The sequence below is a fragment of the Cuculus canorus genome, chromosome 19, assembly GCF_017976375.1.
Source record: "Cuculus canorus isolate bCucCan1 chromosome 19, bCucCan1.pri, whole genome shotgun sequence".
Taxonomy (NCBI): domain Eukaryota; kingdom Metazoa; phylum Chordata; class Aves; order Cuculiformes; family Cuculidae; genus Cuculus; species Cuculus canorus.
This window is the reverse complement of record NC_071419.1, coordinates 4,673,548-4,698,136: the sequence shown is the minus strand read 5'-3', so window position 1 is coordinate 4,698,136 and position 24,589 is coordinate 4,673,548. Positions and strand designations below refer to the sequence as shown.

General features: G+C 39.2%; 1 protein-coding gene across 10 annotated transcripts in view; it reads right to left on the bottom strand.

Moving 5' to 3' along the window:
- The window catches only part of AK8 (adenylate kinase 8), a 78,691-nt gene that overhangs the window by 35,143 nt on the left and 18,959 nt on the right, over positions 1-24,589 (bottom strand). For 9 of the 10 annotated variants that reach the window (XM_054084533.1, XM_009569610.2, XM_054084535.1 and 6 more), the window contains 6 exons: positions 24,291-24,359; positions 15,947-16,028; positions 14,293-14,364; positions 13,108-13,308; positions 10,267-10,398; positions 6,037-6,126 (listed from right to left, as the gene is read on the bottom strand). In XM_054084533.1, coding sequence (XP_053940508.1) covers positions 6,037-6,126; positions 10,267-10,398; positions 13,108-13,308; positions 14,293-14,364; positions 15,947-16,028; positions 24,291-24,359 — 646 coding nt within the window. Of the gene's footprint in view, positions 1-6,036; positions 6,127-10,266; positions 10,399-13,107; positions 13,309-14,292; positions 14,365-15,946; positions 16,029-19,676; positions 19,799-24,290; positions 24,360-24,589 lie in introns of those variants that run through there. The other variant, XM_054084541.1, reaches the window with a different exon arrangement.

Genomic DNA, 24,589 nt, shown 5'->3' with positions numbered 1-24,589 from the left:
AAAAGGTCTGTTTTAATAAAAGCCTCATTCTGTATGTTTGGCACCCAGAGCCGAAGCCAGAATTCAATGCTAAACTCCAAAGACCATAACAGGGGATGCCGCCAATATGCAACATCCTTTCCCTTCCAGTTGTCTTATAAAAACACATGTGATTTCCCCATCCCAGATTCCAAGGAAAAACAGAGTTCAAGTCAGCAGCTCTTTGCTGAGGAGCTAGTGCTGCAAGGACAGTTGCACGTTGTGTAGAAGAGAGCAAAATACATTCTAGATTTTCAAAGAAAAGAAGAGGGGATTCTAATGTATCACAGCATTGTGATTCACACATTAAAAAAAAGGTAAAATTCAGGAAAGATGATTACCTACTGCCTATATGCCTTCATGCAAAACTTTCCATTCTACAACCTTGCATCTTTTATTAAAATACAGACACCTAAATCAGAAAAAAAGAAGTATTTAGATTTTATTTTGTTCTCTTGACCACCAATTTTCTCCTAGCAGGAAAAGAGACTGCTACCTATTTTCCACGGAAAAACCTTTGTAGCAGTCCCAGAGGAAAAGTCAAAAGTTTGACTTGAAAAACGGAGCTACTTCAAAAGCATTGTCAAACAGAGGTGAAGGTGTCTTAAAAATGCATAAATTAAAATACAGTGTATTCATAAATATCTCTGTAACTTTACGCAGTACATTTGTGGTTGAGGTGCGTATATAGGTGAACATACAGCATCGTTATAAAACTAACTTAAATAACATAGAAGATCAATATGTTTATTAGCGACTGTTTGGGCTCTGTGTGTGCGTGCGCGTGTGTGTGCATGTGTGTGAAAAATGAAAGAAAAATGGAGAGGTTTTTTCAATAATAAAAAGGGAGTTGCACTGCAGGGCCCCTAAAGCTTGTGAAAAATTAAACTCGACGGATTCAAACTGTCCTATTTCCACTTCAAAAGAGAAGAGGCACTGAGCTCTTCCCAACTTATCTTCAAACGCCCAGCACCCTAGAAAGTTTCTTTAAAAAAAATAAAGTCTCTAGTTCCCCCAAGCACTGTACCCGTTACTGTAGCTGCTGTCTCTCCCTCTTCTAATTATACCCATGTGAGTCTATTAATCAACTTGTAAATTATTTAGAGAGCCATGCGCTGTCTTCAGCTAGTACAAACACACTGCATGCAAAGACTTGCTGAAAACCAATGGAGCTCCCAAAGGGTCTCTCTCCAATGTTCAGACAGCTTGCGGCTCGCCAGTACAGCACTGTTAAAAACAAGAAATAACACTAAGCTTCCCTCCTCAGATATAAAGATTTACTCAGCCTTTCAACTGGCAAACTCTCGGCAAGTTTTTAACAAAGAGGAAGGTGCTCTATTGTCAAATCTCTGCTTTGCACTTAGTGATGAGAATATTAATTTGATGTCAAAAAAATAAACCCCAAGTGCTTTCAGTGAGGCTGTGATCACGATCACCAGGGGACCCCAACTTTCAGAGGCTACACCAAAAAGCACCCCTTTAAAACTATTCCCATTTTAAATAAGGGGGAGGGGAGGGAAAGCTACATCTGTGCAGTAATAGGTTTTATTAGAAAATAGAAGAAATTAGGGAATTCCTGATTTTACCTCCCACATACAGACTGCCATTGGGGACAGCTTTAGATATTGCTGCTTAAAATATAGTAGAAGGAAGGAGAAAAAAAAACCAACACAGATTGTGTGTGTTTGACTCTAACAGGCTGCAAATGGTGCAATGTCCTCTTCCATGAATTGGCTCCCTTTACCTCCTGGATCTTCATTAGGGTGGAAAAAACATTTACTCAAAGTAATAGCAGTTCTCCCAGCTGAAAAGGGGAATCTTACTGGTTTTGGTGTGGTTTCTTTCCCCCCCTGCTTTGCTCTTCATGCCGTTTTCATGTTGTTACACTTCTTTATGGTTGCATTTATTGCAGCCGTGCAAACAGAGACATCAATTAGCAGTGACCGCTCCATGTTATTTCACCATGAAAACACAAAAAATTTAACAGGCAGAAGGGCATGCACATTTCTTTCCTATTGACTGATGATCTTCCCTATTTTTGTGATGCCCCAAGTGCCTGCTTCTATTTTCATTAATAAAATGCAACAATCTCAAGGGGCAACCACCAGGGACATCTGGAGGGGCGAAGGAAGCAGAAAAGCTTTCTGCAGGATTTTTATGTTCCTCACGGGGTGTGAAATTCTGACAGACACCTTTAAAATGGGGAAGGTAGATTCCGAAGACGGACCTTTAAATTAATGCATGTCCGTGTTTTCAGTGAGACATGTCCAGATCCCAGCCTAGCTCTGCTCAGAATTACAGCAACCTGGGGACATGAATTCTGCATTAAGGTCTTTATCAAGCCAATGGGGTCTATGGATGGGCTATTTATGCTTGCATCATTTGTCCACAGCCTGAATTACCAGAAGGGAAGGACCAGTCTACGGAACAGTCTCTTCCTAACATTTGAGAGGGAACCAAACAGAATGAATTCATTTATGTGAGCCGTCTTGCTGTCTAGGGAAGGGTTCTGGCTGCTACACTCGCCTCTCACTCCAAATGGAAGTCTTTGTAAGCTGTCTAAACAAACAGTATGTGCTAAATTTAACATTATTGACCAAGATTTAAACTAACTGGAGTTAATGACCAGAAGACTGGTATCAGACTCCAATGCTGGTATTTTTCTGCCCTGACTGTAGGTAGCAATAATTGCCTCCTGTTCAGTGCAAACCACAATATCCTAAAGGAAAAGCCTGTGCATTTCAGACTGACTGTCCAAGGAACAACTCTATGTTCATGACAAACAAAAAGCAGTCAGGTTGCTGAACTTTCCACTGAAAGTGCATTTTTGAATATCTAGTGGGCACCGACTGTAGACCAGAATGTCTTGGGAATTAAAAAATTAATGGGCTCAAAAATATCTATGCTACCTACCTTCATTAAGCAAAGTAAATCACCACCTACAAAACTGAGAAGTTTGATACAGCAAGACACAAGGCCTTTATGAGACAGCAAACACACCAGAAAATACAGAAAATGGGAACGCACCGAGTTGTCTTTTGGGGTGAATAATAGACTTGTCTGGGCTGTTCTTGAAATACATGTTGTACACACGAAGGAGCATTACAGGAAAAACAATACAAAGAATGTTTGTGAAACCTAAACCCAAGAAGAGATCTGAGTTAGTCAGCCCAAACTAGAATGGAATGGACAGTGTACAGCCTCAATAATGAGTTAGCTTTGAATAGGCAAGGGTTTGAGCCTTTCTACGACACCATAACATACCCTGTTGGCATATCTTAAATGACTAATTATATGCAATCAATTGTGTCCACAAGAAGGGAAACCCCACTTGATCAGTCCCCAGGGCAAGCATTTTAAGAATATATGAGGCGTGCCCTCAAGATTTTATGGCACTGATTTCGTTTTGACGTGTAACGATGTGAGAGCACCATTTCTCATGGTCTGATTTTAGTTCCAGGGTATTCTGCGATAGCACCACTTGCAGACTTCCTTGCCCAAAGGAACAACTGCCCTTACTTGGTACATAACTAGAAATGCAATGAACATTTTGAAGTTCTAATTGCTTTTCTACTTATAGCACTGTCTGCTGTTGACTAAACTAATGCCATTTTCATGAAACGCAATGTAGTTAATAACAGCATGAGAATCTTTCCTTTATATTAACCTGGTTGTAACTCAGGAGCAAGGAGTAAGGATCTTTTGCTCATCTTTCCTCTTCAGTACCCTATTGTTCTGTCATTTTCTCCAAGCCTCTTGTGAGGGCAGTAATGAATTCTTGTTAGTGTTTACTAACGTAAATTCATTCTTTGTTATCCCTGGGAAGGAAGGATTAGCAAAATGACAGAACTTATTATTTCTCGTCTTGCTATATAATATTTACTTTTATTCAGCCCTTAATTTTGTAGTATGTGCCACCAAATAAAACATATATTTACACACATGAAAACTACGGGATAATTTTTTTAGCACAAGGCACAGAAATATAGTTATGATTACTGTAAATATTCAGAAGCATTGTACAGCTTCATTCTCTCATGCTGTATTTAAAAAAAATAACCTAAATCTGAAATAATTTCTAATTTGGAGGGAGAAAGGAATTACAACTTCAATTTCATTTTCCTGAAATGAAAGCAGCTCCCCTGGAGTAAGGAAGTGCACATTTTTAGGACTGGCTAAAAATTACAATCTGTGCAATTATTTTACTCTACTGGGAATGCTTTCGGTATCTCCTTTAAGGAAGTTTAATGGTTAAGATGAAGTTTATAAAATACATAAAGAGTGTTTTAGTAAAGAAAGCTCATAAAGGACCTATCTTTGAATAAATAGATCAGCCAAAGTCCCAGCTCAGCCATAACTGAAACTGAAAGAGTGAGGTATTTACAGTGGCTGGTCTCCACAGAGAGAAGCAAGAGAAATTACAGTGTATATGTGAGATCCTGAAATGAATGGATACCAAGGAAAGAGACAGGGGCCCAGAGCTTAAAATGACGTCTACATGTGAATTAGACTTCCCGCACAAGTAGCCACATTCAAGTCTATCAGACTGTACACATAAATACCTTATTTCCATACATAAAGATCTAGGAGACATTGCAATTAATGTATGTACCTCTTGCCTTGGAGTTATATGGCCATTCTGATTAGCAGTATCTCTCCATCAGACAATCCTCTCCTAGATCTCTGTGCCTACAGTAGAAGCACCTAGTTTCTCTCTTTCAGGCTTGACATCCATGCTTTCCATTCCCATGGTTCTCACATAAGCTCCTAGTCTGGTGGCTGCCCCAGAAAAATGACGCATTGAACCAACTGAGTCACTGGATTAAGAATAAATGTGATCCATCACTAGAGGTGATGTTTAGAGCTAAGATGTATTCCCTCGCGGCTTGATAAGAGTGACTGACGGAGGGATGGAGCACCCAAAGCCTCAGGCTGCCAAAGGTCTTTTTGAAATGCTTTGAAAAGCATCGAATCTCTTGGAAAGGTATCAGGGGAAGCTCATTTTATAGGCTTATGTTTCAGATCCAGGTAATTCAGTTTCAGAAGTAAGCTATTGTGCAAAAAAAAAAAAGGGGACTTCCAAGCTTTCCTCCAAAAAAAAAAGACAATGAAGATTTCCCTTTGCTCAGGGGGTGCTCAAAATTCCATCAATAGTGAAGCTTAACCAAGATTTGTCTATCTTCAGCAAAATCATCTCCGTCTATTTGTTTCACTGGTAACCGTTTGGCCTGTTCCCAGGAACAGGACTGGAAGTTCCTCTTCCAGGCCGTGGTAATTTGGTAAAATAAACATCCTTCCATCCTCCTGAAACACAACTTATCCTTTAGAACTACAGATCTTTCCTCATTTTTAATACCCACCACATACAGAGAGCTATCCGTGTGCAAGACAGCTAACAAACATGTAAGTTTAAGCTGCTGCCCTGAGGAGCTTACAGTATTTATGATTTGTCTGAAATCACTGCAGAGCCTTCCAAAAGCAAAGTATGCTCAGATATTCCTTGTGGTAGTCCGCCTCCTGCAACCAAAAATGCTGACAGAAATGAAGTGCAAAGAAACCTTAAGTTTAAAATATTTGCATGAAATCGGAAGCATCTACAGTAGCCCCCTAAAAGTCAAAACTCGCATATAAAAGCAGAGGCTTTATTATAGCCCACTTGAAATAAAAATGCAACACAAAACTGTGCTTTAAATAACAGTTTAAACATTTTAAAATTAAACATCTATATCAGAATTCTGATTTTGATTCAGAGACAAAAGCAAGGAATTCTAATTTGGGAATGTGCACACAAATCCGAATTTCACTGGAAGAGCCAACTATTTGCTTTGAAGATCTCGAAGAGCTTAGAAATAGAACTTCTGTTATGCAATGCTACAAATCACATGTAATATATTGAATTAATTTCCAGACTACTCTGATGTGACTCAGATTAGAATCTGACCAATAAAACTTCACTCACAGTTTATTTTTTTGCCACAAATTTGTAACCACGGTGTAATGAGACAACAACGTCCCTACCTGGGTATCCATTGTCAACGTAAGGCTTAACGAGTTCTCCAAGTTTTGTCTTGTCTGCAACAGCTTCCTTTAGCAGTTGCCCACAGCAAACTAACAGGAAGGAAGAACAAAAAAGACACAAGGTTAAATTTTAAAAAGGAAGCAAGAAAGAAAAGAAAAAAACCACCAGAAGCTGCATACTGGAATAAGGTCACTGAATAAAATACAAGTTGTAGGGGTTTGGGGTTTGTTGTTAGGATTTATTTATTTTTTTTGTGGCCAAGCAGAGCAAAAAGCAAAGAGACTGAGCAGGGGAGAATATAGAATAAAAAAGAATACATTTGGCAAAGGACATATTAAAAACAGAGATAGAGAGAAATACATTAATCAAGTATGTTCCTGAAATAATAACTCAAGGGATTGCTAGCGGTTTTCACTTTTTATAACCTTATAATTACTGAATAAAGTCACACCTGCTGAACAGCAGCTGAACCGCACCGCTGGAGGCGCAGGGTAATACGCAGCTCGAGGAAGCGACTCCCTGGATCATTTAATGATCATGTAAGAATTACATTGAAAAAACTGTACTAATGCAATATTATCATGGACTTCAAATACAGAGAACACCAGGAGATGCAGATTCCAAGTTTTAGCCAGAACAGTTGTGTATGAAATACACAATACTTTGGGCTCGGATAGCACTTTCTGACCAAAGTTACTGGGTCTCAGTGCCCCACGCGAGTCTGGTACGACAGTCCTGACCCTTATTTTACAGAGGGGAAACTGAGGCATGAAGAGGTTACACAATATCACAATGAGTCCTAGTTTCAACTCGGTTAGATATCAGGTTGAACGAAGTGATTCTGCCTCTCTGTTCCTCTCTTGTGAGACCTCCCCTGGAGTATTGTGTCCAGTTCTGGAATCCTCAACATAAGAAAGAGATGGAGTTGTTGGAACAGGTCCAGAGGAGGCTACAAGGATGATCCAAGGGCTGGAGCACCTCTCATATGAGGACAGGCTGAGAAAGTTGGGGTTGTTCAGCCTGGAGAGGAGAAGGCTCTGAGGAGACCTTATAGCGACCTTCCAGTACCTGAAGGGGCTCCAGGAAAGCTGGAGAGAGGCTGTTCATAAACGCTTGTGGTGATAGGACGAGGGGCAGTGGGTATAAACTGGAGAGGGGCAGATTTAAACTGGACATTAGGAAGAATTTCTTCACTGTGAGGGTGGAGAGGCACTGGCCCAGGTTGTCCAGGGAAGCTGTGGCTGCCCCATCCCTGGAGGTGTTCCAGGCCAGGTTGGATGGGCCTTGGGCAGCCTGGTCTAGTGGGATGTCCCTGCCCATGGCAGGGGCTGGAACTGGGTGATCTTTAAGGTCCCTTCCAACCGTAACTACTCCATGATTCAGTGAGTCTATAACTGTCCCTCTGTACATTATCGCATGTCCTTTCAATTAATCAGCTGAAGTTGATTCCACCTCTTCTGAAAGCCACAGCACCAACATCTAAGATTGCACTGACTTTAATGGAAAAAGCAGCAAGGCCTTTAATCTGCTTTATTGCCGTTAATCGCACTGTTTGGAAAACAAGAGGGAGAATACTCCACAGGAAGATTCCTTGGCCAAAACCAATGAAGTTTAATGTTTAATTGACGAGAGATGAACACAACTTTTAGCAGTCACTAGTTGTCCTGGAGAAACAAATTCATATTCACCATAAATGGTGTAAAAACATAACAGAAGGTCAGTGCATCAGCCCCAGTTTAAGACAATTAATACGTACACACTGAAATTCAACCCAATTCATAAGACTATTTAAACACAGGATTAAATTTTTAAGCCTGTGCTTCAATCCCAATGGCCTAATTGGAAACCAAGTATATGTTGAATATACTCAAAAACAATGGTCTTCCAACTGTTTTAAATACTTAATTCTTCTAATATTTGGTTTAAAATATACTTAAGATAAAAATCAACATACTGGTAAAGCAGTCGTATTTGGTGTCTAGTAAAAAGAGCTGCAATTCTCTCATATAGTAGTTATTTAAGAAAAATGCAAATTTTGACCTAGATAAAACCACTATCAAACTTGCAGTTTTAGAAATAAAGTTCAAAAAAAATATTCAGAAACATGAAAAGTTAATTTTTCCTTAACACATTCAAATATTTTTTTATTTTTCATTAAGTCAATTACACAATTATTAAAAACACAGCTTTGACTAAATCTACAAATATTTATTCTTAATATGAAATTATAAATCACAGCAATATTAAGATAACTGATAGCATAAACAGCCTATCAATTTTATTGTATTGCAATACAGATTCTCAAATAATTTAATTTTACCTTTTTCAAGTTAACCGGATATCATTTTAGTCATATTCATGTATTTTTATTTAAACAGGAAAATAATAATAAAGATTTTAATACAAAAATACTAAACCTAGAACCCCGAACTGATAGGCAGACAGTTCCATAGCTGTTCTTGTGTCTTTAATGGAACTGCACAAACCTATCACTTAGCCATTAGCTGGAACGAATATATGGGGAATATAATAGTTTGTTATATGAAGGTTTGAGTTAATACTTGAAAATAATAATTTCTTTTCTGAGCAGATTTACTAAACCTGTCATTGAAAACAATACCACTCAGGTCTTGTTATTTATGTGTGTTCATGTTCAGAAGTCATTATTCACATGTAAAGCCAAATCCAGGTTCAATGAAATCTTTTGACTTCCAGGAGTTGAGGGAAGACACCAACAAGATGGGACATCGTTATGGACAGCTAAGGGAGTTCCACTAATGAAAGAATCCCCTAGAGGTAAAAAATCACTGCTTACTTAGTCCTGATTATTTCATTTGGTATTCATTGAATACCACCAAAAAACCCTAAAAATAGCACCAAAAAACCCTTCCATTTCACTTAACAAAGAGGCTATGGCTGATCAACAAATCTTACAGATAGCAGAAATTTGTTTGAAATAATCTATGGCCACAGCACTATTAGAAGATATTTGTTGAGGGAAATGAGAAAATATGATAAATATATCCATGTAGGACTTAGATATTGTTAGCTGATTGTGACAAATACAGTATTGTATCAAGAATATTATAAGAACATGCGTTGCAAATTAATCTTTACGACAACCACAAGAATACTGTTCAATTGTCCCACGTACAGCCCCAGTCCAGCCGAATCAACAGATTGTGTAAGAAATGTCAGACTTAGAACATAGGGATTAGATTTTTATGACTGGAGGAGGAACACAACCTGTTGAAGCACCACTTCTGAGGGAGCACCGAAACGAGACAGGGGAGAAGAATTATCAAGGTGGACTTTTGAGTTGATGAAGAATAACGAATTAGGAGCACATGGAAAAACACCAAGAACTTTTCAAAGAAAATACCTATTGTATAATGCTACATAAACATCTGATGATTTTGTGGGGGGCCTTTACCACTCACTGAGGGAATGGCCCAACTGAGTTGTAAATAAAGCAAGCCTAGAGTTACCCACTGTCTGGTGAAAATCCTTTAATAACGTTATAGAACACAGACACATTGATCCTATCACCAAGCTGGGTACTTGTATTATTGGACATCAGCATGCCCACCATGAACAAGCCTCCTATGTAATTATCTGGACCTCCTTTGCAAAAGAAAGAGAATGCACTTTCAAATAATTGCTTCCTTTTCTAATACCTTACTTCAGGCGCACAGAACCTGAGTCTTCATTAATTTCAGAGTAAATTCTCTTGTAAAAATGCCCCTATTTTGGTCAGACAGCTGAAACTGCAAGGGCATTACACATGATGTCCTGCCAGAGGAGACGCGTCTTCAGGCTGAGCAAACATTACGGGGCGTGGGGGTTGGCTGTTTTCTAAGAAAGGGGGAAAAAAACCCCATTTTTAACATCAACAGTTCATAGAATGTGCAGTTTAAGGGAAGATGAGAACATGATTATGGTTGGACTCAATGATCCAGTGGGTCCTTTCCAACCTGGTGATTCTATGATCCACTGATCCACAGAATTCAGAGCACTACAGGAATCCAACACATGGAAAAATACTGATGGAAAGGGTATAAAAAATGATGACTAAAAAATACTGTTCACTTCCCTCAAAAATCTGACATGCACAGCAATGGACAAACAGAAATTTTATGAGCGAGTAAGAAAGACAGACAGCAAAAGATAAATGATCAAAAAGAGAGAAAGGGGGAATTGAGCAAAGTGCATATTTACTGAGAACTTACTGTTGACAAGACTGTATTTCTGAGCTATTAGTGCTGCCTGCAGGCTCTTCCCACTGCCTGGGGGTCCACAAAACAGAATCCGAGGTGTAAAGGGGGCAGCTGATCGGTGCCGGGTTTGGACATAGGTAAGAACTGGAATATGAGAGAAAGGCAAGAAATACAGTATCTTTAGAATAACAATATAAACCTCAATTAACTTATATTTTTTTTCTTTCAAAAAAAAAAAAGTTGATCATAATTTATTTTATCAGAGAAACATCAGGATGCTCCGACCAAAATCAGGACTCATGTCAGCAACTTACACTGAGAAGCACTTTAGAAATCTCACTATCATCACACTCCTATACTTCCTTTCATCAGTAGATGTCAAACCATTTTAAAGAGCGGATTCAATTAATAATTGCTCTTTTACCATGTTGTTTTTAGCAGAAGTAATTTTTGCTTGATAGCTAAGATTTTGCCATGCAAATTATAGAAGGTTATAATTACATTTAATACTTTCTGCAGTTTCTGAACAAATATTTAACCATAAAAACTCAGGATGTTAAATTAATATGACATTTATCCAGCTCTCTGTGTGTGTGATTAACAGACCTTTAATTACAATATCATAGGCTGGTAGCATCGAATGTCATGGCACAGTAAAGCGGTGACAACACATAACCAAGTATGATTTTATTCTTTTGTCCACCATTTTTACATAACATATAAAGGATATCAGAGCTTCCCTGTCCAAATCCACCCTGTTTGCTGGACATTATTCCGTGTTGTGTAGGAAATTCTACATTAGGGTTAATCTACAGATTAAAAGAGCTTTGGAAAGACCGCGGGACATGTGAAGCATCATCAACACTGCTGTAGTGTAGGTATCTGAATCTTGCTATAGTCACAAAAGGGAACCTGGTAGATCACCAAGGAGGTAAAAGGAGACACGGCTTGGCAGTGAGGACAAACTAGGATTGTATTTGGACATAGCCACGTACTCTTGCTGCCCATGTCCCTTTTATGGCTAACAACGGGAGTGAAGAGAGCAACTCAAGCTTTCCAGGGATCAAATGTTCATGCTGCCATATCCTGACTGCCATGGTTACCGTGATAAAAGCAGCGTGGGGACACCTACACAGGCTTTGGTTTCCTCTCTTACTGTAATGGATACAATTAAGTGTTAGCCCAGACATCTTCAGTTCAAGGAAGAGACTCTTTAGACTAAAAAGTCCTTGTCATAAAGTGCTATTTCAGCCTAACAAATAGGACTGGCTTAGATTTAATGTCTGTACGAATCTTGAGCCCATATTAAAAAAATCCAAACACTAAAGGATTGACAGAAAATATCATAAGGATCAACATCTTAACCCCCACTGTTCACACATTGCTGTATACTAATAATTTTTCTGAGGATCCTCTGCTGGACACTTTATCCTCATAAAATCTTCTCGAAATAAAGCAGCATCTCCAGCAAACGCCATCCCTGCTGTTTGTAGATAGCAGACCTATAGTGTTTTGTGGGATCATACACATCTCTTTCTTCAGTGACACAAAGTGTACGGGGATACGACACCATGCAACTCGATTTGATGTCACACATCCTAGCATGCGTCAGTAGTAATTGCATTAAAGTTTAAGAGCTTACAAAATCTTATAGTTGCATCAAATAATTCATAACACTAATAAAATTGATGAGACATCCCCTCTTTCTTAACTCTATCTGCAGCAATAAAAATACTTAATAAAACCCCTGGAAAAATATAAGAGAAAATAGTGCGTATGTTGCATAACTTCCTCAAAACTGAATTTCAGCTACACAAGGAGTGCTCCAGTTATTCTGAATATTTTCCATAACCCAGTGTATTGAAAAGCACAAACATTACAGGCAAAGCACCCTGCTTACAAATGATGCTTAATTTGCAGTAAATAACCAAGTTAATTAGGAGTAATGATCCCCTAGACAGTCTCCACATCTAATTATTCTTTAAAAAAAAATCTGGCTGCTTGATGCACTGCAGAAAAAAAGATCTAGAGAGGATTTTTTCATTCCGGTTTTCAATTTATCTCACTACATTATTAATTAATAATAATTAATATTCAGGCACTCACATTTTTATTTACAATTCAAGGCATGAATTCTTTATGAATGATGATATGAACTTTTAAATTTAATTAAGTAATTTAGAGGTAATTAATGTGTAAATTCAGAATATAAACTTCCTACTTGTTTATCTTAAAAGTGCAGCACTTGTTATTAAAAAAAGACCTTTTTGAGATGCAAAATTACTGGGATATAACAGATCATCTACAGACTGACAGCTACAAAGTACATTATCAATTGGTCTTTCTGGCAGTTCCCTTATTCTCTTCTTGAAGAGCCAACATTAAAAGTCAGATTGCATTACAGTCAAGCAAAGGCAAACAAGAATTGTCGAACAGAAAACCTACCAGCACAAACAGCTTTTAAATAATGAAATGTTACTGGCTTTGAACTACTCCTGCTTCTCGTTATCAGACTTGTGGAAGGTACTAGCCCTTTGGGAGATGAATGATTGTGCCATAATGCAGCCTTTTAGAAGAGACTCTAGCAGAAATAACCATGACATTTGTTCTACCAAATCAGCTGCTCCTTTGCCAGGACTGTGGAACTATAATCTACCAGTCATCCACACTTAACTCTAGTCCACTAAAATAATTACCAGGAACAGCCCAAACACTGTACTAGACAGAACACAGCTCAGCTGGGAGCCAACTGTGTTGACTAATCCTGTTCCTACAAACTGTCACTAATGCCTAGGAACTATTTTTCAAATAAGTTTATCAACTATCAGGTTTGCCATAAAGGTACATATTTACCCTGTGAGAGGACATCCATGGAAGGCTGGTCTGCATTGATTGATTTCAAAACTTTTTGGTAGATCTGGAAAACCCCAGGGAAGTTTCTGTGATATTCCAGCAGTTTCTTGGACATCTCGTGTTCAGACAGATCTTCTGGTGTCACCAAGCGTTGCTGTACCAGAGGATCACTCGGCCAGTCAAAGGTCGTATGGTACACCTCTAGAAGTTAGACACTGATTAGGAACTAAGAGGATGATCTAATAGGTCTTGCTTGGCTCAGAAGGTTTCCTAAACAAAATCAAGGTCAGTCTTTGTTTAAGCTTTATACTGTGGCACAAGCAACAACCTGTGCGCTTCCCTCGCTACTGGTACTCAATGCAGATGCAGAGATCAGAAATTTTCACAGAAAGGGTCATCGGGCAGTGGCAGAGGCTGCCCAGGGAGGTGGTGGAGTCCCCGTCCCTGGAGGTGTTTAAAGGATGAGGTGCTCAGGGGCATCGTTTACAGGCAGATAGGAATGGTTGGACTTGACGATCCAAGAGGTCTTTTCCAACCTGGTGATTCTATGATTCTATGAAACGACCAAGGTAACTGCCCACCCACACAGCCAAGACAGCACAATGAGTCAGAACCAGCAACTGAGGAGAGCTCTCCAAATTCTTAGACCAAACCTTAAGACCTTTGATAAGCAAATCTTCTTCATAGCAAATAAAAGCCATTTCTTTACTTAAGAATGTCCCTCCTAATTCCACTCCTAAAACATCCAATGTGTTTTTTTTCATTGAGCAATGTCAGGATTTTCTTTCATGATGGATGATAGATAACGATACTCGATAGATAGCGCAGAGCTAACAGTCATTTAATGGAAGATACCTGAAAGCACACCTGCACCTCAGAAAAAAAACCAAACAGGATCCAGCAAGGATACATAGAAAATGTAAGCTCATATGGACACATTCAAATATTCTGTACTGCCATAGTCTACTGTTTGCAGGCTTAGTACTGAGCTTTACATTTTCTCATATTTTATTGGCATGGGAAATAATGCAATGTGAACAAATACGTCTTCCAAACAGTTTAAATTTATAATATAAATTCCTACTAGTTCTAAGGACACTACTTAAATTTTAATCCCACTGGTATTACAATAGTGTACAAGCAACACTCTAGTTTCTAGTGGAGATAGGAACACACACACTGCACCTTCTGTGAAGGGGTCGAGTCTTTTGCCAGTGTTCCTCTCAATCAGCACAGTGTCTGGAGCATAAAGCGCAACTAGGCAAAAAGAAAAAAAAGGGAAAAAAAAAGAAGAAAAAATGAAAAAGGGTAGCTCTTGTTAGTTACTTGCTTTATTTCCTGTAACTTTTAGTATTCTAGTATTAAAGATGCATGAATATACTTCAAGCACATCGCCTCATTCTCCTTTCCTGGTATTCTACCTGCAAATACTTTACATCACTTTTAATCAGAATTTTGCTCCACCTCCTAAACAGTACAGTGGAATAAAATATACATTAATCCAGTCCAATGCCCATGAGTAGCAGCTGCCCCATCATCCATACGAATGAACAAGGTTTTCGCTCACTCACATTGTCCCTGGAGCTGAGGACAGGTGTACCCACAGATTACTTGAGACCGATTCTCTTCTATACCACAATCACTCTTCACCCAGGCACTTTGGCACTGAGAGTGGTGAAACTTATTTTTGAAATAGAAACACAGAAAAGTGTTCAAACTTGACAAGAAAGCATCAAAAGATGGAGAATCTGTCAGTTCCCTAGGTTGCTTTTGGCTAATCATCCCCACAGTTCAACACTGTAATTTAATTACTATTCTCAGTGCATTTGATTATTGGTTTCAAACAATTTCTTCTTGTGCCTTTCTTCTCTGTATCAAATAGCTCTTTTAGACGCTTTCCTCCCTATTAAGACACTCATACACCATAAATCTCATCTCCTCTCAATTTTCTTTTTGATTAACAAGACAGACTGAGCTTTAAGATTCTCATTCAGGTCTTGGTCGCACAGATATAATTGTGAGCAAAACTCAACTTCAGATGTTATTAGCTATATTAAAAATACATGCAAGTACTAGACATTAAACATTTTTGCCCAACTCTATAGCAGTGATTCTGAATTCTTCATTAGCAGTCAAATCTCATCCAAATCAAATCCAAAGTGACATTTCATCAAGCTTGCTAACATTCTGTTCATATCCACTGGCGAGCTCTACATTTATCATTTTACGCTGCATTCCACACAATTGTAAGAATTCCTTACATTCTGAGTAAGTCCTCTAACTATATTAATTTGGGACAACTTGCTGCTTCTAGGTGGCCAGGGCAGCTGTCAAGGTCTAGTCTCTCAGCATTTTGTCAGTAAACAAATATTCCTCTCAAATCACTCTTAAAACCATGATGTTTCCACTTTGTGTGGTGGAGTAGAGTCTGCTAAGTTTGCATCCAACAGAAGGATGGATTTGTATTTAGTACACGAGGAGTTGTTTTGGTCTGAGGATAAAGGCTGATTTCCAGAGATGGAAGTAAGAGAAAAATTTGACCAACTCCTAGAGCAGAAGCAAAGCTGCAGGTGGCTCTCAGAGACACTGGCTGGAGTGCTCTTGAATTTAATGAAGTCTAAAGTGTAAGAAGAAAAGGGTTCACATGTGCAAGACATGGTTTAATGTCTCACAGGTTACCTCATGTTTTTAGGTGAATCTGAACCCTATTGAAATATCTTGTTGTCTGGTGGTGCCCGTGTTCGCAGTGTCGGTATTGAGTTTATTAAGGATTTCTTGGGAGAGACACTTCTAGTCTCTCCTACTGGATGCAATCATCCATAAACCTTGTGCTGCTTACCAACATGCCTAGGAATGATGCCAGATGATTGCAGCATCCATGCCTGTTCCTGATTTTCAGGGAAGCCTTCCAAAATCCATCCCTATTGAAGAAAAACATGAAACAGCTATTGATCTTGGAAGAGAAACCACAAAAATTAGCAATAAATATCAGTACTATTTGCACAAAATTCACTGCACTCTGATCTCGCAACGGCACAGTATTTGTTATGGATGCATGTGAAAGAAGAAAGCAGACATGGAGCACTGATGGTTTTGTGAAATGGCATGCACTAAAATCACAGTGCAATGGGAACTTACGTATCATAGCAATATTTTTTTTTAATGTTTCAATCTTAAGGAAAAAAAAAAACCCATCTCGAATAAAAACAGCCGAAAACAATTTCAACAGTTTTGAAATATTCAAAAGGATACCAGCCCACACTGTGTATAAAAAAAGAGGCTAAACAAATCTAAAGACAGATTTAATGCCAAGAACACTGAGGAAAATATGCATGCTTTCATTATTTTCTTAAATTATACAGGAAAACTCACAGTAATGGAACCAGTGCTCCCAAAGCTAATGAAGCAACAGAGCAAATGAAAGAAAAAAGAAGAAAGAAAAAAGAGCCTTTTGCTCCCTTAAGTCCTTGTTATAGCCAGCTAAGTGTTGGATTGAGCATCTTTAAAATAACATTTACAGATCTGTGAAATACCATAGGAGAGCTGCAGCCTCACTCACTTTATGGGATGCAGTATTTGAAACCTAATCCACTTCCCAGTTGCAAGTCCGAATCTTCTAAACTCGGTCTAATTTATTGGTTAAAGACCACACACGTCCTTATCTCTATATCCTATACTTCAAAATAACGTTGTCATCCTACAATAAATCTGGAAACTATCTTTGTACTGAAATAAAGAAGATATTCTAATATTGCACTAGCTAGAAATCATTATCATTCCCCCACATAAATCTGAAGTTTGGTCAGTATGGGGTCCAAAGGTTTTAGAAATATTCCAGGGAATCATCTCCCCATGACTCCTGTAGGTGGAAATGGGGGCACTCCAATTACACAAGAAAATAGAGTAGACTATTTAAAATTCCTTAATTAGCCCGGTTTCAGGAACACGTTATCCTACTGGTATCTGTAGAAAATAAGAGACTGAAGTAACTGCAAGCCATTTTTGCCACTCCTAGTGTTTGCTCTATCAAATTAGAACGAATCGCTACCGAAGGTCACACAGGTGCTGAGAAATCGATTTATCCTTTGGGACTTGCAGGAGCCAAAGCTGCACAGTATTTTTAGCAGTACGCTAGGAACTTTAGCACTAGTTCTGAATATATTGTGCCCAGATCCCCTTGTAGGAAGGAACGGCATCAGAGGTCTGAAGCTAATACATTTGCACCAATTTACCCCGACTACAAATCATGTTTTCCACTCCAGGTGAACCACTTTTGGAGACAGAACCAAAACAAACCAAAAATCCCCCAAAATCATTGCTTCTGATGTCACTACAGCTTATTGCTTAAAATCAGGGACTGAGCAACAGGCAGTAACCACAATATTGTATTTTAACAACGTATAGCAAGCTTCAAGAGGTTTACCTACACATTTCAAAGGTCCTTAAAAGAGGCAATAAGCAATTTTATAGCTAAAATTTTTTTGCGATATAAGAAAAATTGCTCAATAAATAGCTTCCTGCAACAAATCTGTTTTAAGGCATTAAACAAACGCAAGATAAACAGACACTACAAAAATAGTTAACATTTTGGATCTTATTTCCAAAGGTCTCTGAGTTCCAGGGTATCAGTGAGTCCCTAATTAGAATACATTATCCATCTACTTGACACTTCAGTGAAATGTCTATTCCACCACAGAGCCGCAGCTTTGTTCAGAACAGGTTTATTGATATTCTGCTGCATTCCCTCTCCATACCCCCAGTGGCTTGGTTCTGTTTTATCACACATCAAAAAGGCCGTATGCTCAGGGCACCCCATTCACAGCTCAGAGCTGGAGGTCTGAACAGCTGCAAGTAGTGTGGTATCACAGGAGGGACAAGCTCCAAGCAGATGTCACAGGCAAAAAAAAAAGAAAAAGAAGAAAAAGAGGAGTAAAAAGGGAGTGTGGCTTGGGAACGAAGCAAGAGGAAGCAAGACACAGCAGAGCAAGACCTGACTTAAAATATGCCTATCATACTTTATGCAAACACTGGTCTTTTTTTGCCCTCCTGACTATCATTAAAGTGTAATTAGCAACTTCACATGGCAAATTTGTTTCTTTAAGAAGCCATCTATTTTTTGTTCTTGATAGCAGTAACCTTACATCCAGGCACCGGATCGCACCCTATCACATCAAGGGTGGAACAGAGCCTAAAAATGAGTAATTCCACAGCGCCTTTACTCTGTGGTCACTGTTCCCTCTCTCTTTCAGCTGGAAACCTCAGTTCTTTCCCAGCTGAAGACTGCTGTAAATACAGCATTCTGCTGGTGCCTTAAAGCCAGGTGAAGTGCTCCTTGGAGACTCATGCCATGCTGAAAAACAGCAACAAGGAAATACTTCAAAAACTATCGCTTTCCTCTCCAGATTTAAGGAATCTGGAGAAAAAGAAATGCTCGAGGTCATTCCCGAATGTAACTCTCATTCCTCTGCTGGCACATTACTCTCAGCCACAACACCAAGCCTACATACTTTCAGGCTTTCCACCCCAATAAAAACGAGGTGGTATTCCTTTCTCTCTCGTTATGTGACCTGAAAAGCCTCATTTTGTTTTTTTTTTTTAAATGACAAATTCCAAAATTGACACTTCCTTAGAATAATGAAAAGGGATAGTGCGAAGAGATAACACCAAATTGCATGGCACATCTGAACGAAATCTCAGCCACAAGCAGAAAGATTAAAGACTGTGAATACTGCTGCCTTTAAGAGAACAGATCATCACAACAGGTTTTTGACATCATCCTTTTTGAAAAAGTATTATGTCTTTCACTCTTATCTGAAGAAAGGGGACAGACAATAATGAAAAAGAAAAAAAGGGATAGCTTTGCCAGTGTGGGTCCAAAATTCCTGAGGTTTTCAGAAAACAGCAGACTGAGGAGCACGGTAAAGTAATTCTCAATCCAGCTCCTGCAGTTCATCAACATTAGTAATGCAGATTATGGAAGAAGCTCCAACTCTAATTTCCCATTAGAGAAAACCTTTTATTCCCCACGTTATTTTCGTAGGTCGAGTACGCTGCAAAGCCACTAAAAAAAACCCAAACACACCAGGTTTGTCTTGGAAAATAACAAAGATGGTGAATAGGTAGGTTCTCTCCTCAGGACTAAGTGTAACACCACTATTCTTGCACGGAGTTTCACAGACAACATGATGATCTGTATCTGCCAAGGTGAAACCAGAGAGAACCAATTCCTCCCTTTTCCTTTCCCTTCTCTACCCCTCTGAACTATTTAATACCAGCCAAAAGTAATTCTGCCACTGCCCATGTTTAGCGCTGCCCTAAGCTTAGATTTCAAATGGTGCAACGACACACGTAAGGCTGCTCAGCTCTCTCTCTCACAAATTCATCACATAGCAATCTCTTCACCAGCCTTTCCCTGTCCTATAAATTCCCTCCACACCACCAGCAGTCAGAGATGCCGTAGCCAACATGTACTAACTCTGCAAGATGAAAAGTCTTCCTATCAGCTTCCCAAGTCCCAGGTTCTAATATAATGCGTGCAATAAGTTTTCCACATATGCTGGAAGACCTACCTGTCTGATCCCTCGCAGTCCTAACTCCATTTGTATTAGGAGAACACACCACACAGAGTCTCAGCAGAGCCGTTGATCAATAAAAATGTTCTCCTTGGAGAATGTCTGTGACATCTATAAACCTGTGAGTGTCAAAACAATGGTGCAAAAAATCCTGTGTTCCTACTGTCAGTGGGATGAAAGCGGTACAATTAATGCCAAGCCAATGACACCACAAGGAGAAATAAAACAAACAGCTGGTGGTACAATGGTCCAACACACTGCTCCTCATCTATTAACATCTCCAGTAAAAAAATGCTGACTCACGTTTTGAAAGAAACGGCATAAATCTGTTCCGTGATGGAAAAAGTTCACGGTATTAATTCTCTTTCCAATCACACAAGGAAAATATGGTAGTTAAAATGCATAGATCCCCTTTCTATGCAAGAGACATATACAATGTGAGGAAGATTTAGTGTCCATGAATTACTATCTATTAATTAAAAGATTTTCAATAATCATCACAACTTTGAAAAGCATTTTTTTTTTTCTAAAAGCAGCTGAAACCTTAACAAGACCACTAATATCCACTTCATTCTTGCCTGATGTCAGCGAAGCTTTATAAAGGGATTTTTTCTGCCCTAGTTCTGTAAGACACCCAGCACTGGTTCAGTGTTACTGGTGATAACAACAGGAACATAAAATCTAGGCAGGACATCATGCAGCTGTTGGCATTTTAGCCAACTTGTCACCTTCCTCAGTTTACATGACTCGATAGTTAAAATAACAGTCATTGAGAGATCCTTCTTTCTCTATTAAGAAGGCAAACTACAACCACGCCACCGATGACAAAAATCACGGGAGGAAAAAAGCATAAGGTGGATACAGCCTTGGAGAGCAATGGCTCTCGGTTATACAAAACTCACTTTAACAGTCTCACAACAAACACTAGAAGAAGTAGCTGTTGAAAACATATCTTCTTTTGATCAGGCAGATTAATTTCGGTGAAAAAAAATAAGCATGTCGAAGAGGTTTTAGAGCTCCTGTTACAAAAGTCCTAAACTGAAGAGTTATTCACCTCCCTGCTAATTGACAGCAATGACTGCCACCCTGCAGCTCTCCTCCAGGTAACGTTAGTGGACAGACTGCCCCACCAGCTCCTACTTCTGAGAGAAAAGATGAAACGAAAACTATTGATACTACCAGGGGTACCCTGCCCTCTTCGCTGTGCCCCTGCTAAGCACCAGCAGCACTCGAGAGCTGTTAGCGTTATACAGAGGGGCGCTGAGTCTGGGGAACGAAACCAGCCCGAAGCTCAGCAGTTAGCAATCGGAAGAGCGGTTTCTCTCTTGGGTTTATCCTCTTTCTAACTTACTTTCGTTTCTACAGGTTTAAAGATATTTTAAGCATGCTCTCTAGAGGAGAAGTTTCACTTGAGATAGATGTTCCACATCTTGCCGCAAGGACAAGGTAGTAAATCATACAATCACCTGACTGGCTGCGTATCCATGATATCTCATTGCACTGCTTACATAAAAAATGTTGACATTCGTAGTCTTTTTTTGCTGCTCATTTGCTAGTATATCCAGAGCTGACAACGCTGGTTTCTCAGGTATTCCTCGGCTACACTCTTTAATTCAAACTGCCACAAAAAGGAACAAGATGGCACACTATATGTGTGGCTTTATACAGGTTCTCCTGCAAATTAAAAAGCCCAGGCCCTGCGTGAATTTAGTACAGATAAACAAATACATTAAATACTACCAGACATTTGATCTGGAGTGCTAAATAATAAATAAATAAAATAGCTCAGCTAAAAAGACCTTCAAGAGAAACCAGACAGATCCATGTAATTCCAGCACAGTGACTAGCAATGCAAAAACTTAATTCTAATTCACAAAGTCAAAGTTAATAGATCAATTACGGAGTAAGGTCTACAGTATTTTTTTGGGGAAAAATTGATAACCCTCAGTAAAGAGATTTCTGCCAATCTCTTTACTCCTTTCTTTCTAAAGATCCAAAAATCATTGTTTCTGTCTCCCAGGAGACAAAGCACAGAGCAAGAAACACAAGATCCTAAACCACAAAAAGTGGTCTATTTGGTAAAGAAGGGAAGGGGGCCGTGTCCTCATACATAGTGAACCAGAAAATTCTTCTACAGCCTTCCCAGGCCTCGATTGTACTGCTGAAGGAAGGGAATTCAAAGAGAAGCAGCAACAAGATTTAGGAAGAAAATAAGAGCTTGAACTTACAGCAGTGTGCATTTTGCCTAAAACACGTGTCTCGTCTGCACAGTCAAGCAGATTTTATTTGTTCACAGTAATTGGAAAGAATTCAGGACCGGGCATCAGAAAAACCCACACTTTGCAGTTACCAGTGTGTTTTAAAATCCTAACGCCTGGGTTATTCCCCGTGATAGCAAACACTGGTACAGTTTAAAAGCACAGGGTTCAACTCATCGTTACGTTAGTCTAAAGCTGCAGGAATTCAGCCCCATGAATGTCAGTGGGATTTATACCTGGTAGAAATCCGAAATAATTTAGAAGTGAGCTAGGTTTCTGTTTCATGAATTTCTCTTCATAAAAGCAATTGCTCACACTTCTCTGAGGGAGAAGGAGCCCTATACTGTCATCTGTAATGCACCCCGGTCTTGTTAAACCCAAATGTAGCTAAATATGCAATGAAATGCTCAAAAATCACCCAAATCAACTTATTTCTACTCCTTCAGAGCTTTCTCTGATGGAAAAGGAAGGACTTTGACAGCAAGATACTTCCCAATGCAAATAAAGTCCCTGTGATGCACTCTTCTATGACCTGGCAAAAGAACAAGATTAGCTGGGCAGGAATGGTTTGTTTTAGCTTAATGACTTTTCTCAGGAACATTAAACACCAGCGGGCAGTATTCTAAATTAAATTCTTATGCAACCAATGGATTAGATAATGGGATCAGTAGAAGTTGAGCTGTTGCCGGTTCTAAGATACTGCTTAAAGAGACCAGCATTCTGCCTGTTTTGCTACAGCTATATGCTCGCAACAGAAATACGACACAGACAGGTGTCCTCTAGCAAAGCTGTCAGGCGGGAGCAATTTAAGAGATTACACCCCCAGCTATTCATTACCATCCCGATCAAGTTATCCTCTCCACAGTTCACACACTGTAACTGACCGTCCGAGCTAGCTTACACAAGGTAGGTCCACTGAAGGCCATTTCCATCAGTCGCTTAAGCTCAGATAGTTGACTTTGCGCTGAAGCACACAAAGACTTTGGCAACCATTCATATTATTAAAATCCACTTCAATCAGGGACAGAGTTTTTTCAACTCTTCTTGTTAGCGTCCTTGATATTTCTCTGTCTCTATTGACACCTCCACGCTGCAGAAATACCATCTTAAAAACTATAAGGATAGCCCTCAAGATGATTTTGTTTTACATGGATGGAAGGATCTGGTGGAAAGATCATTGCAGACCACAAAAATATCACGCAGACAGAGACAGAAGTACAAGACATAAGATTTTCAGTATTTCCAGTTTCTTTCAGTGCATAATGCTTTTTACGCTTCAATGAGATGTTAGTTACCAGCCCTGACTTTCACAACCAACAAGGCAGATGGTGATGTTGAGAAGCAACAGATTTTAATAGAACTGTGAGCCTTGCAATGTCTCTGTGAGGTCAGGGAGTGCCGGTCACCCCCTGACCCAAAGGTGTGGGTGTGACAGGGTGACTGTTTTGAAAACATGTTTTATTTATCTGCAAAAAGCTGCTCAGGCCTTCATGATTGCAACCTCTCCCTTGGACTGGACTTTTTCCTCTCAAGAAGTGCATCAAATAATGCGCAGTCCATATTTTGGCACTGTTTAGAAACAGGGATTTATCCATTAGAACAGCACGTATCGCATAAATAACCCCTAATAATGGGCTGATTATGGATCCAATAAACCATTACAACATCTGAGACCTTAAAGGAAACTCACAAAAAAGATTTTACCTCCCTTGAGTTCAGACATTCATGCCAACAATATTAAAATATTTCTGGTTCTATGTTAAAAGTCTCCGCTAACATAAATGCTAAGCACCCATGGAAAAAAAAAATAAGCCACACATCTGTGAACACAGCTAAAACTATTCAGTTGCCTATTTGTGTAAACTAACAGTGAACATATTAATTATTACCTAGAAGAGAATATATTCAAATGCAGTTTTTCCTAACACAGGAAGAAAAAAAAAGACACAATGAAAAATAAAGAAAATTGACATGAGTAATGTAAGACTTTTTTTTTTTTGTCCTTTCCTCAATAAGTGTTAAAATTTTAACATATTGATTGTTATATATTTTCTGTTTATCTGTTTTGTCCACTATGTCTCTGCCAGTTGCCCCGGGCAATCAACAAAGCTACGCTTGTTCAGCCTTTGATCATCTCTGTGCTAGAAGATTAGCATATGCATACTCTCATCCTCCCCTTTATCCTGTTAATAAAGCTCCAAACTCCCTCTGCTGATGTTCAAGAAAGCAATCCGCTCCAGAGCCCCCAAAGATTTGCCCCCATTCCCTCCTCTGCTCAGGGCTTGGAATGCTAACTACTATGCACGAGTTGTGTAAGTGCTTATCCACCGGCCCTCTGAGGAGCAATTCTTACTTGTTTGATGCAGTCCACGTTTGACAGACGTTCCTGGATCAGATTGGCCCAAAGCGCGTTGGGAATTTTCTAAAGAAAGAACAAAAAAAGGCTGAATATTCACAATTGAGTTCAAAAGGAATTTTACCATGCAGGCGTATTCTGGTTAAAGGTGAAGTGAGATGTCATCTTAAAAATAAATAATTAAATCCGTGCAAGTCCCAAGTCATTAACATAATAGATCAGAGAGTTAATAAGGGCACAAACATCAGTGCAAAAGGTAAGCTGAACACAAAGCCTACATCTGTGCTTTTTGCACA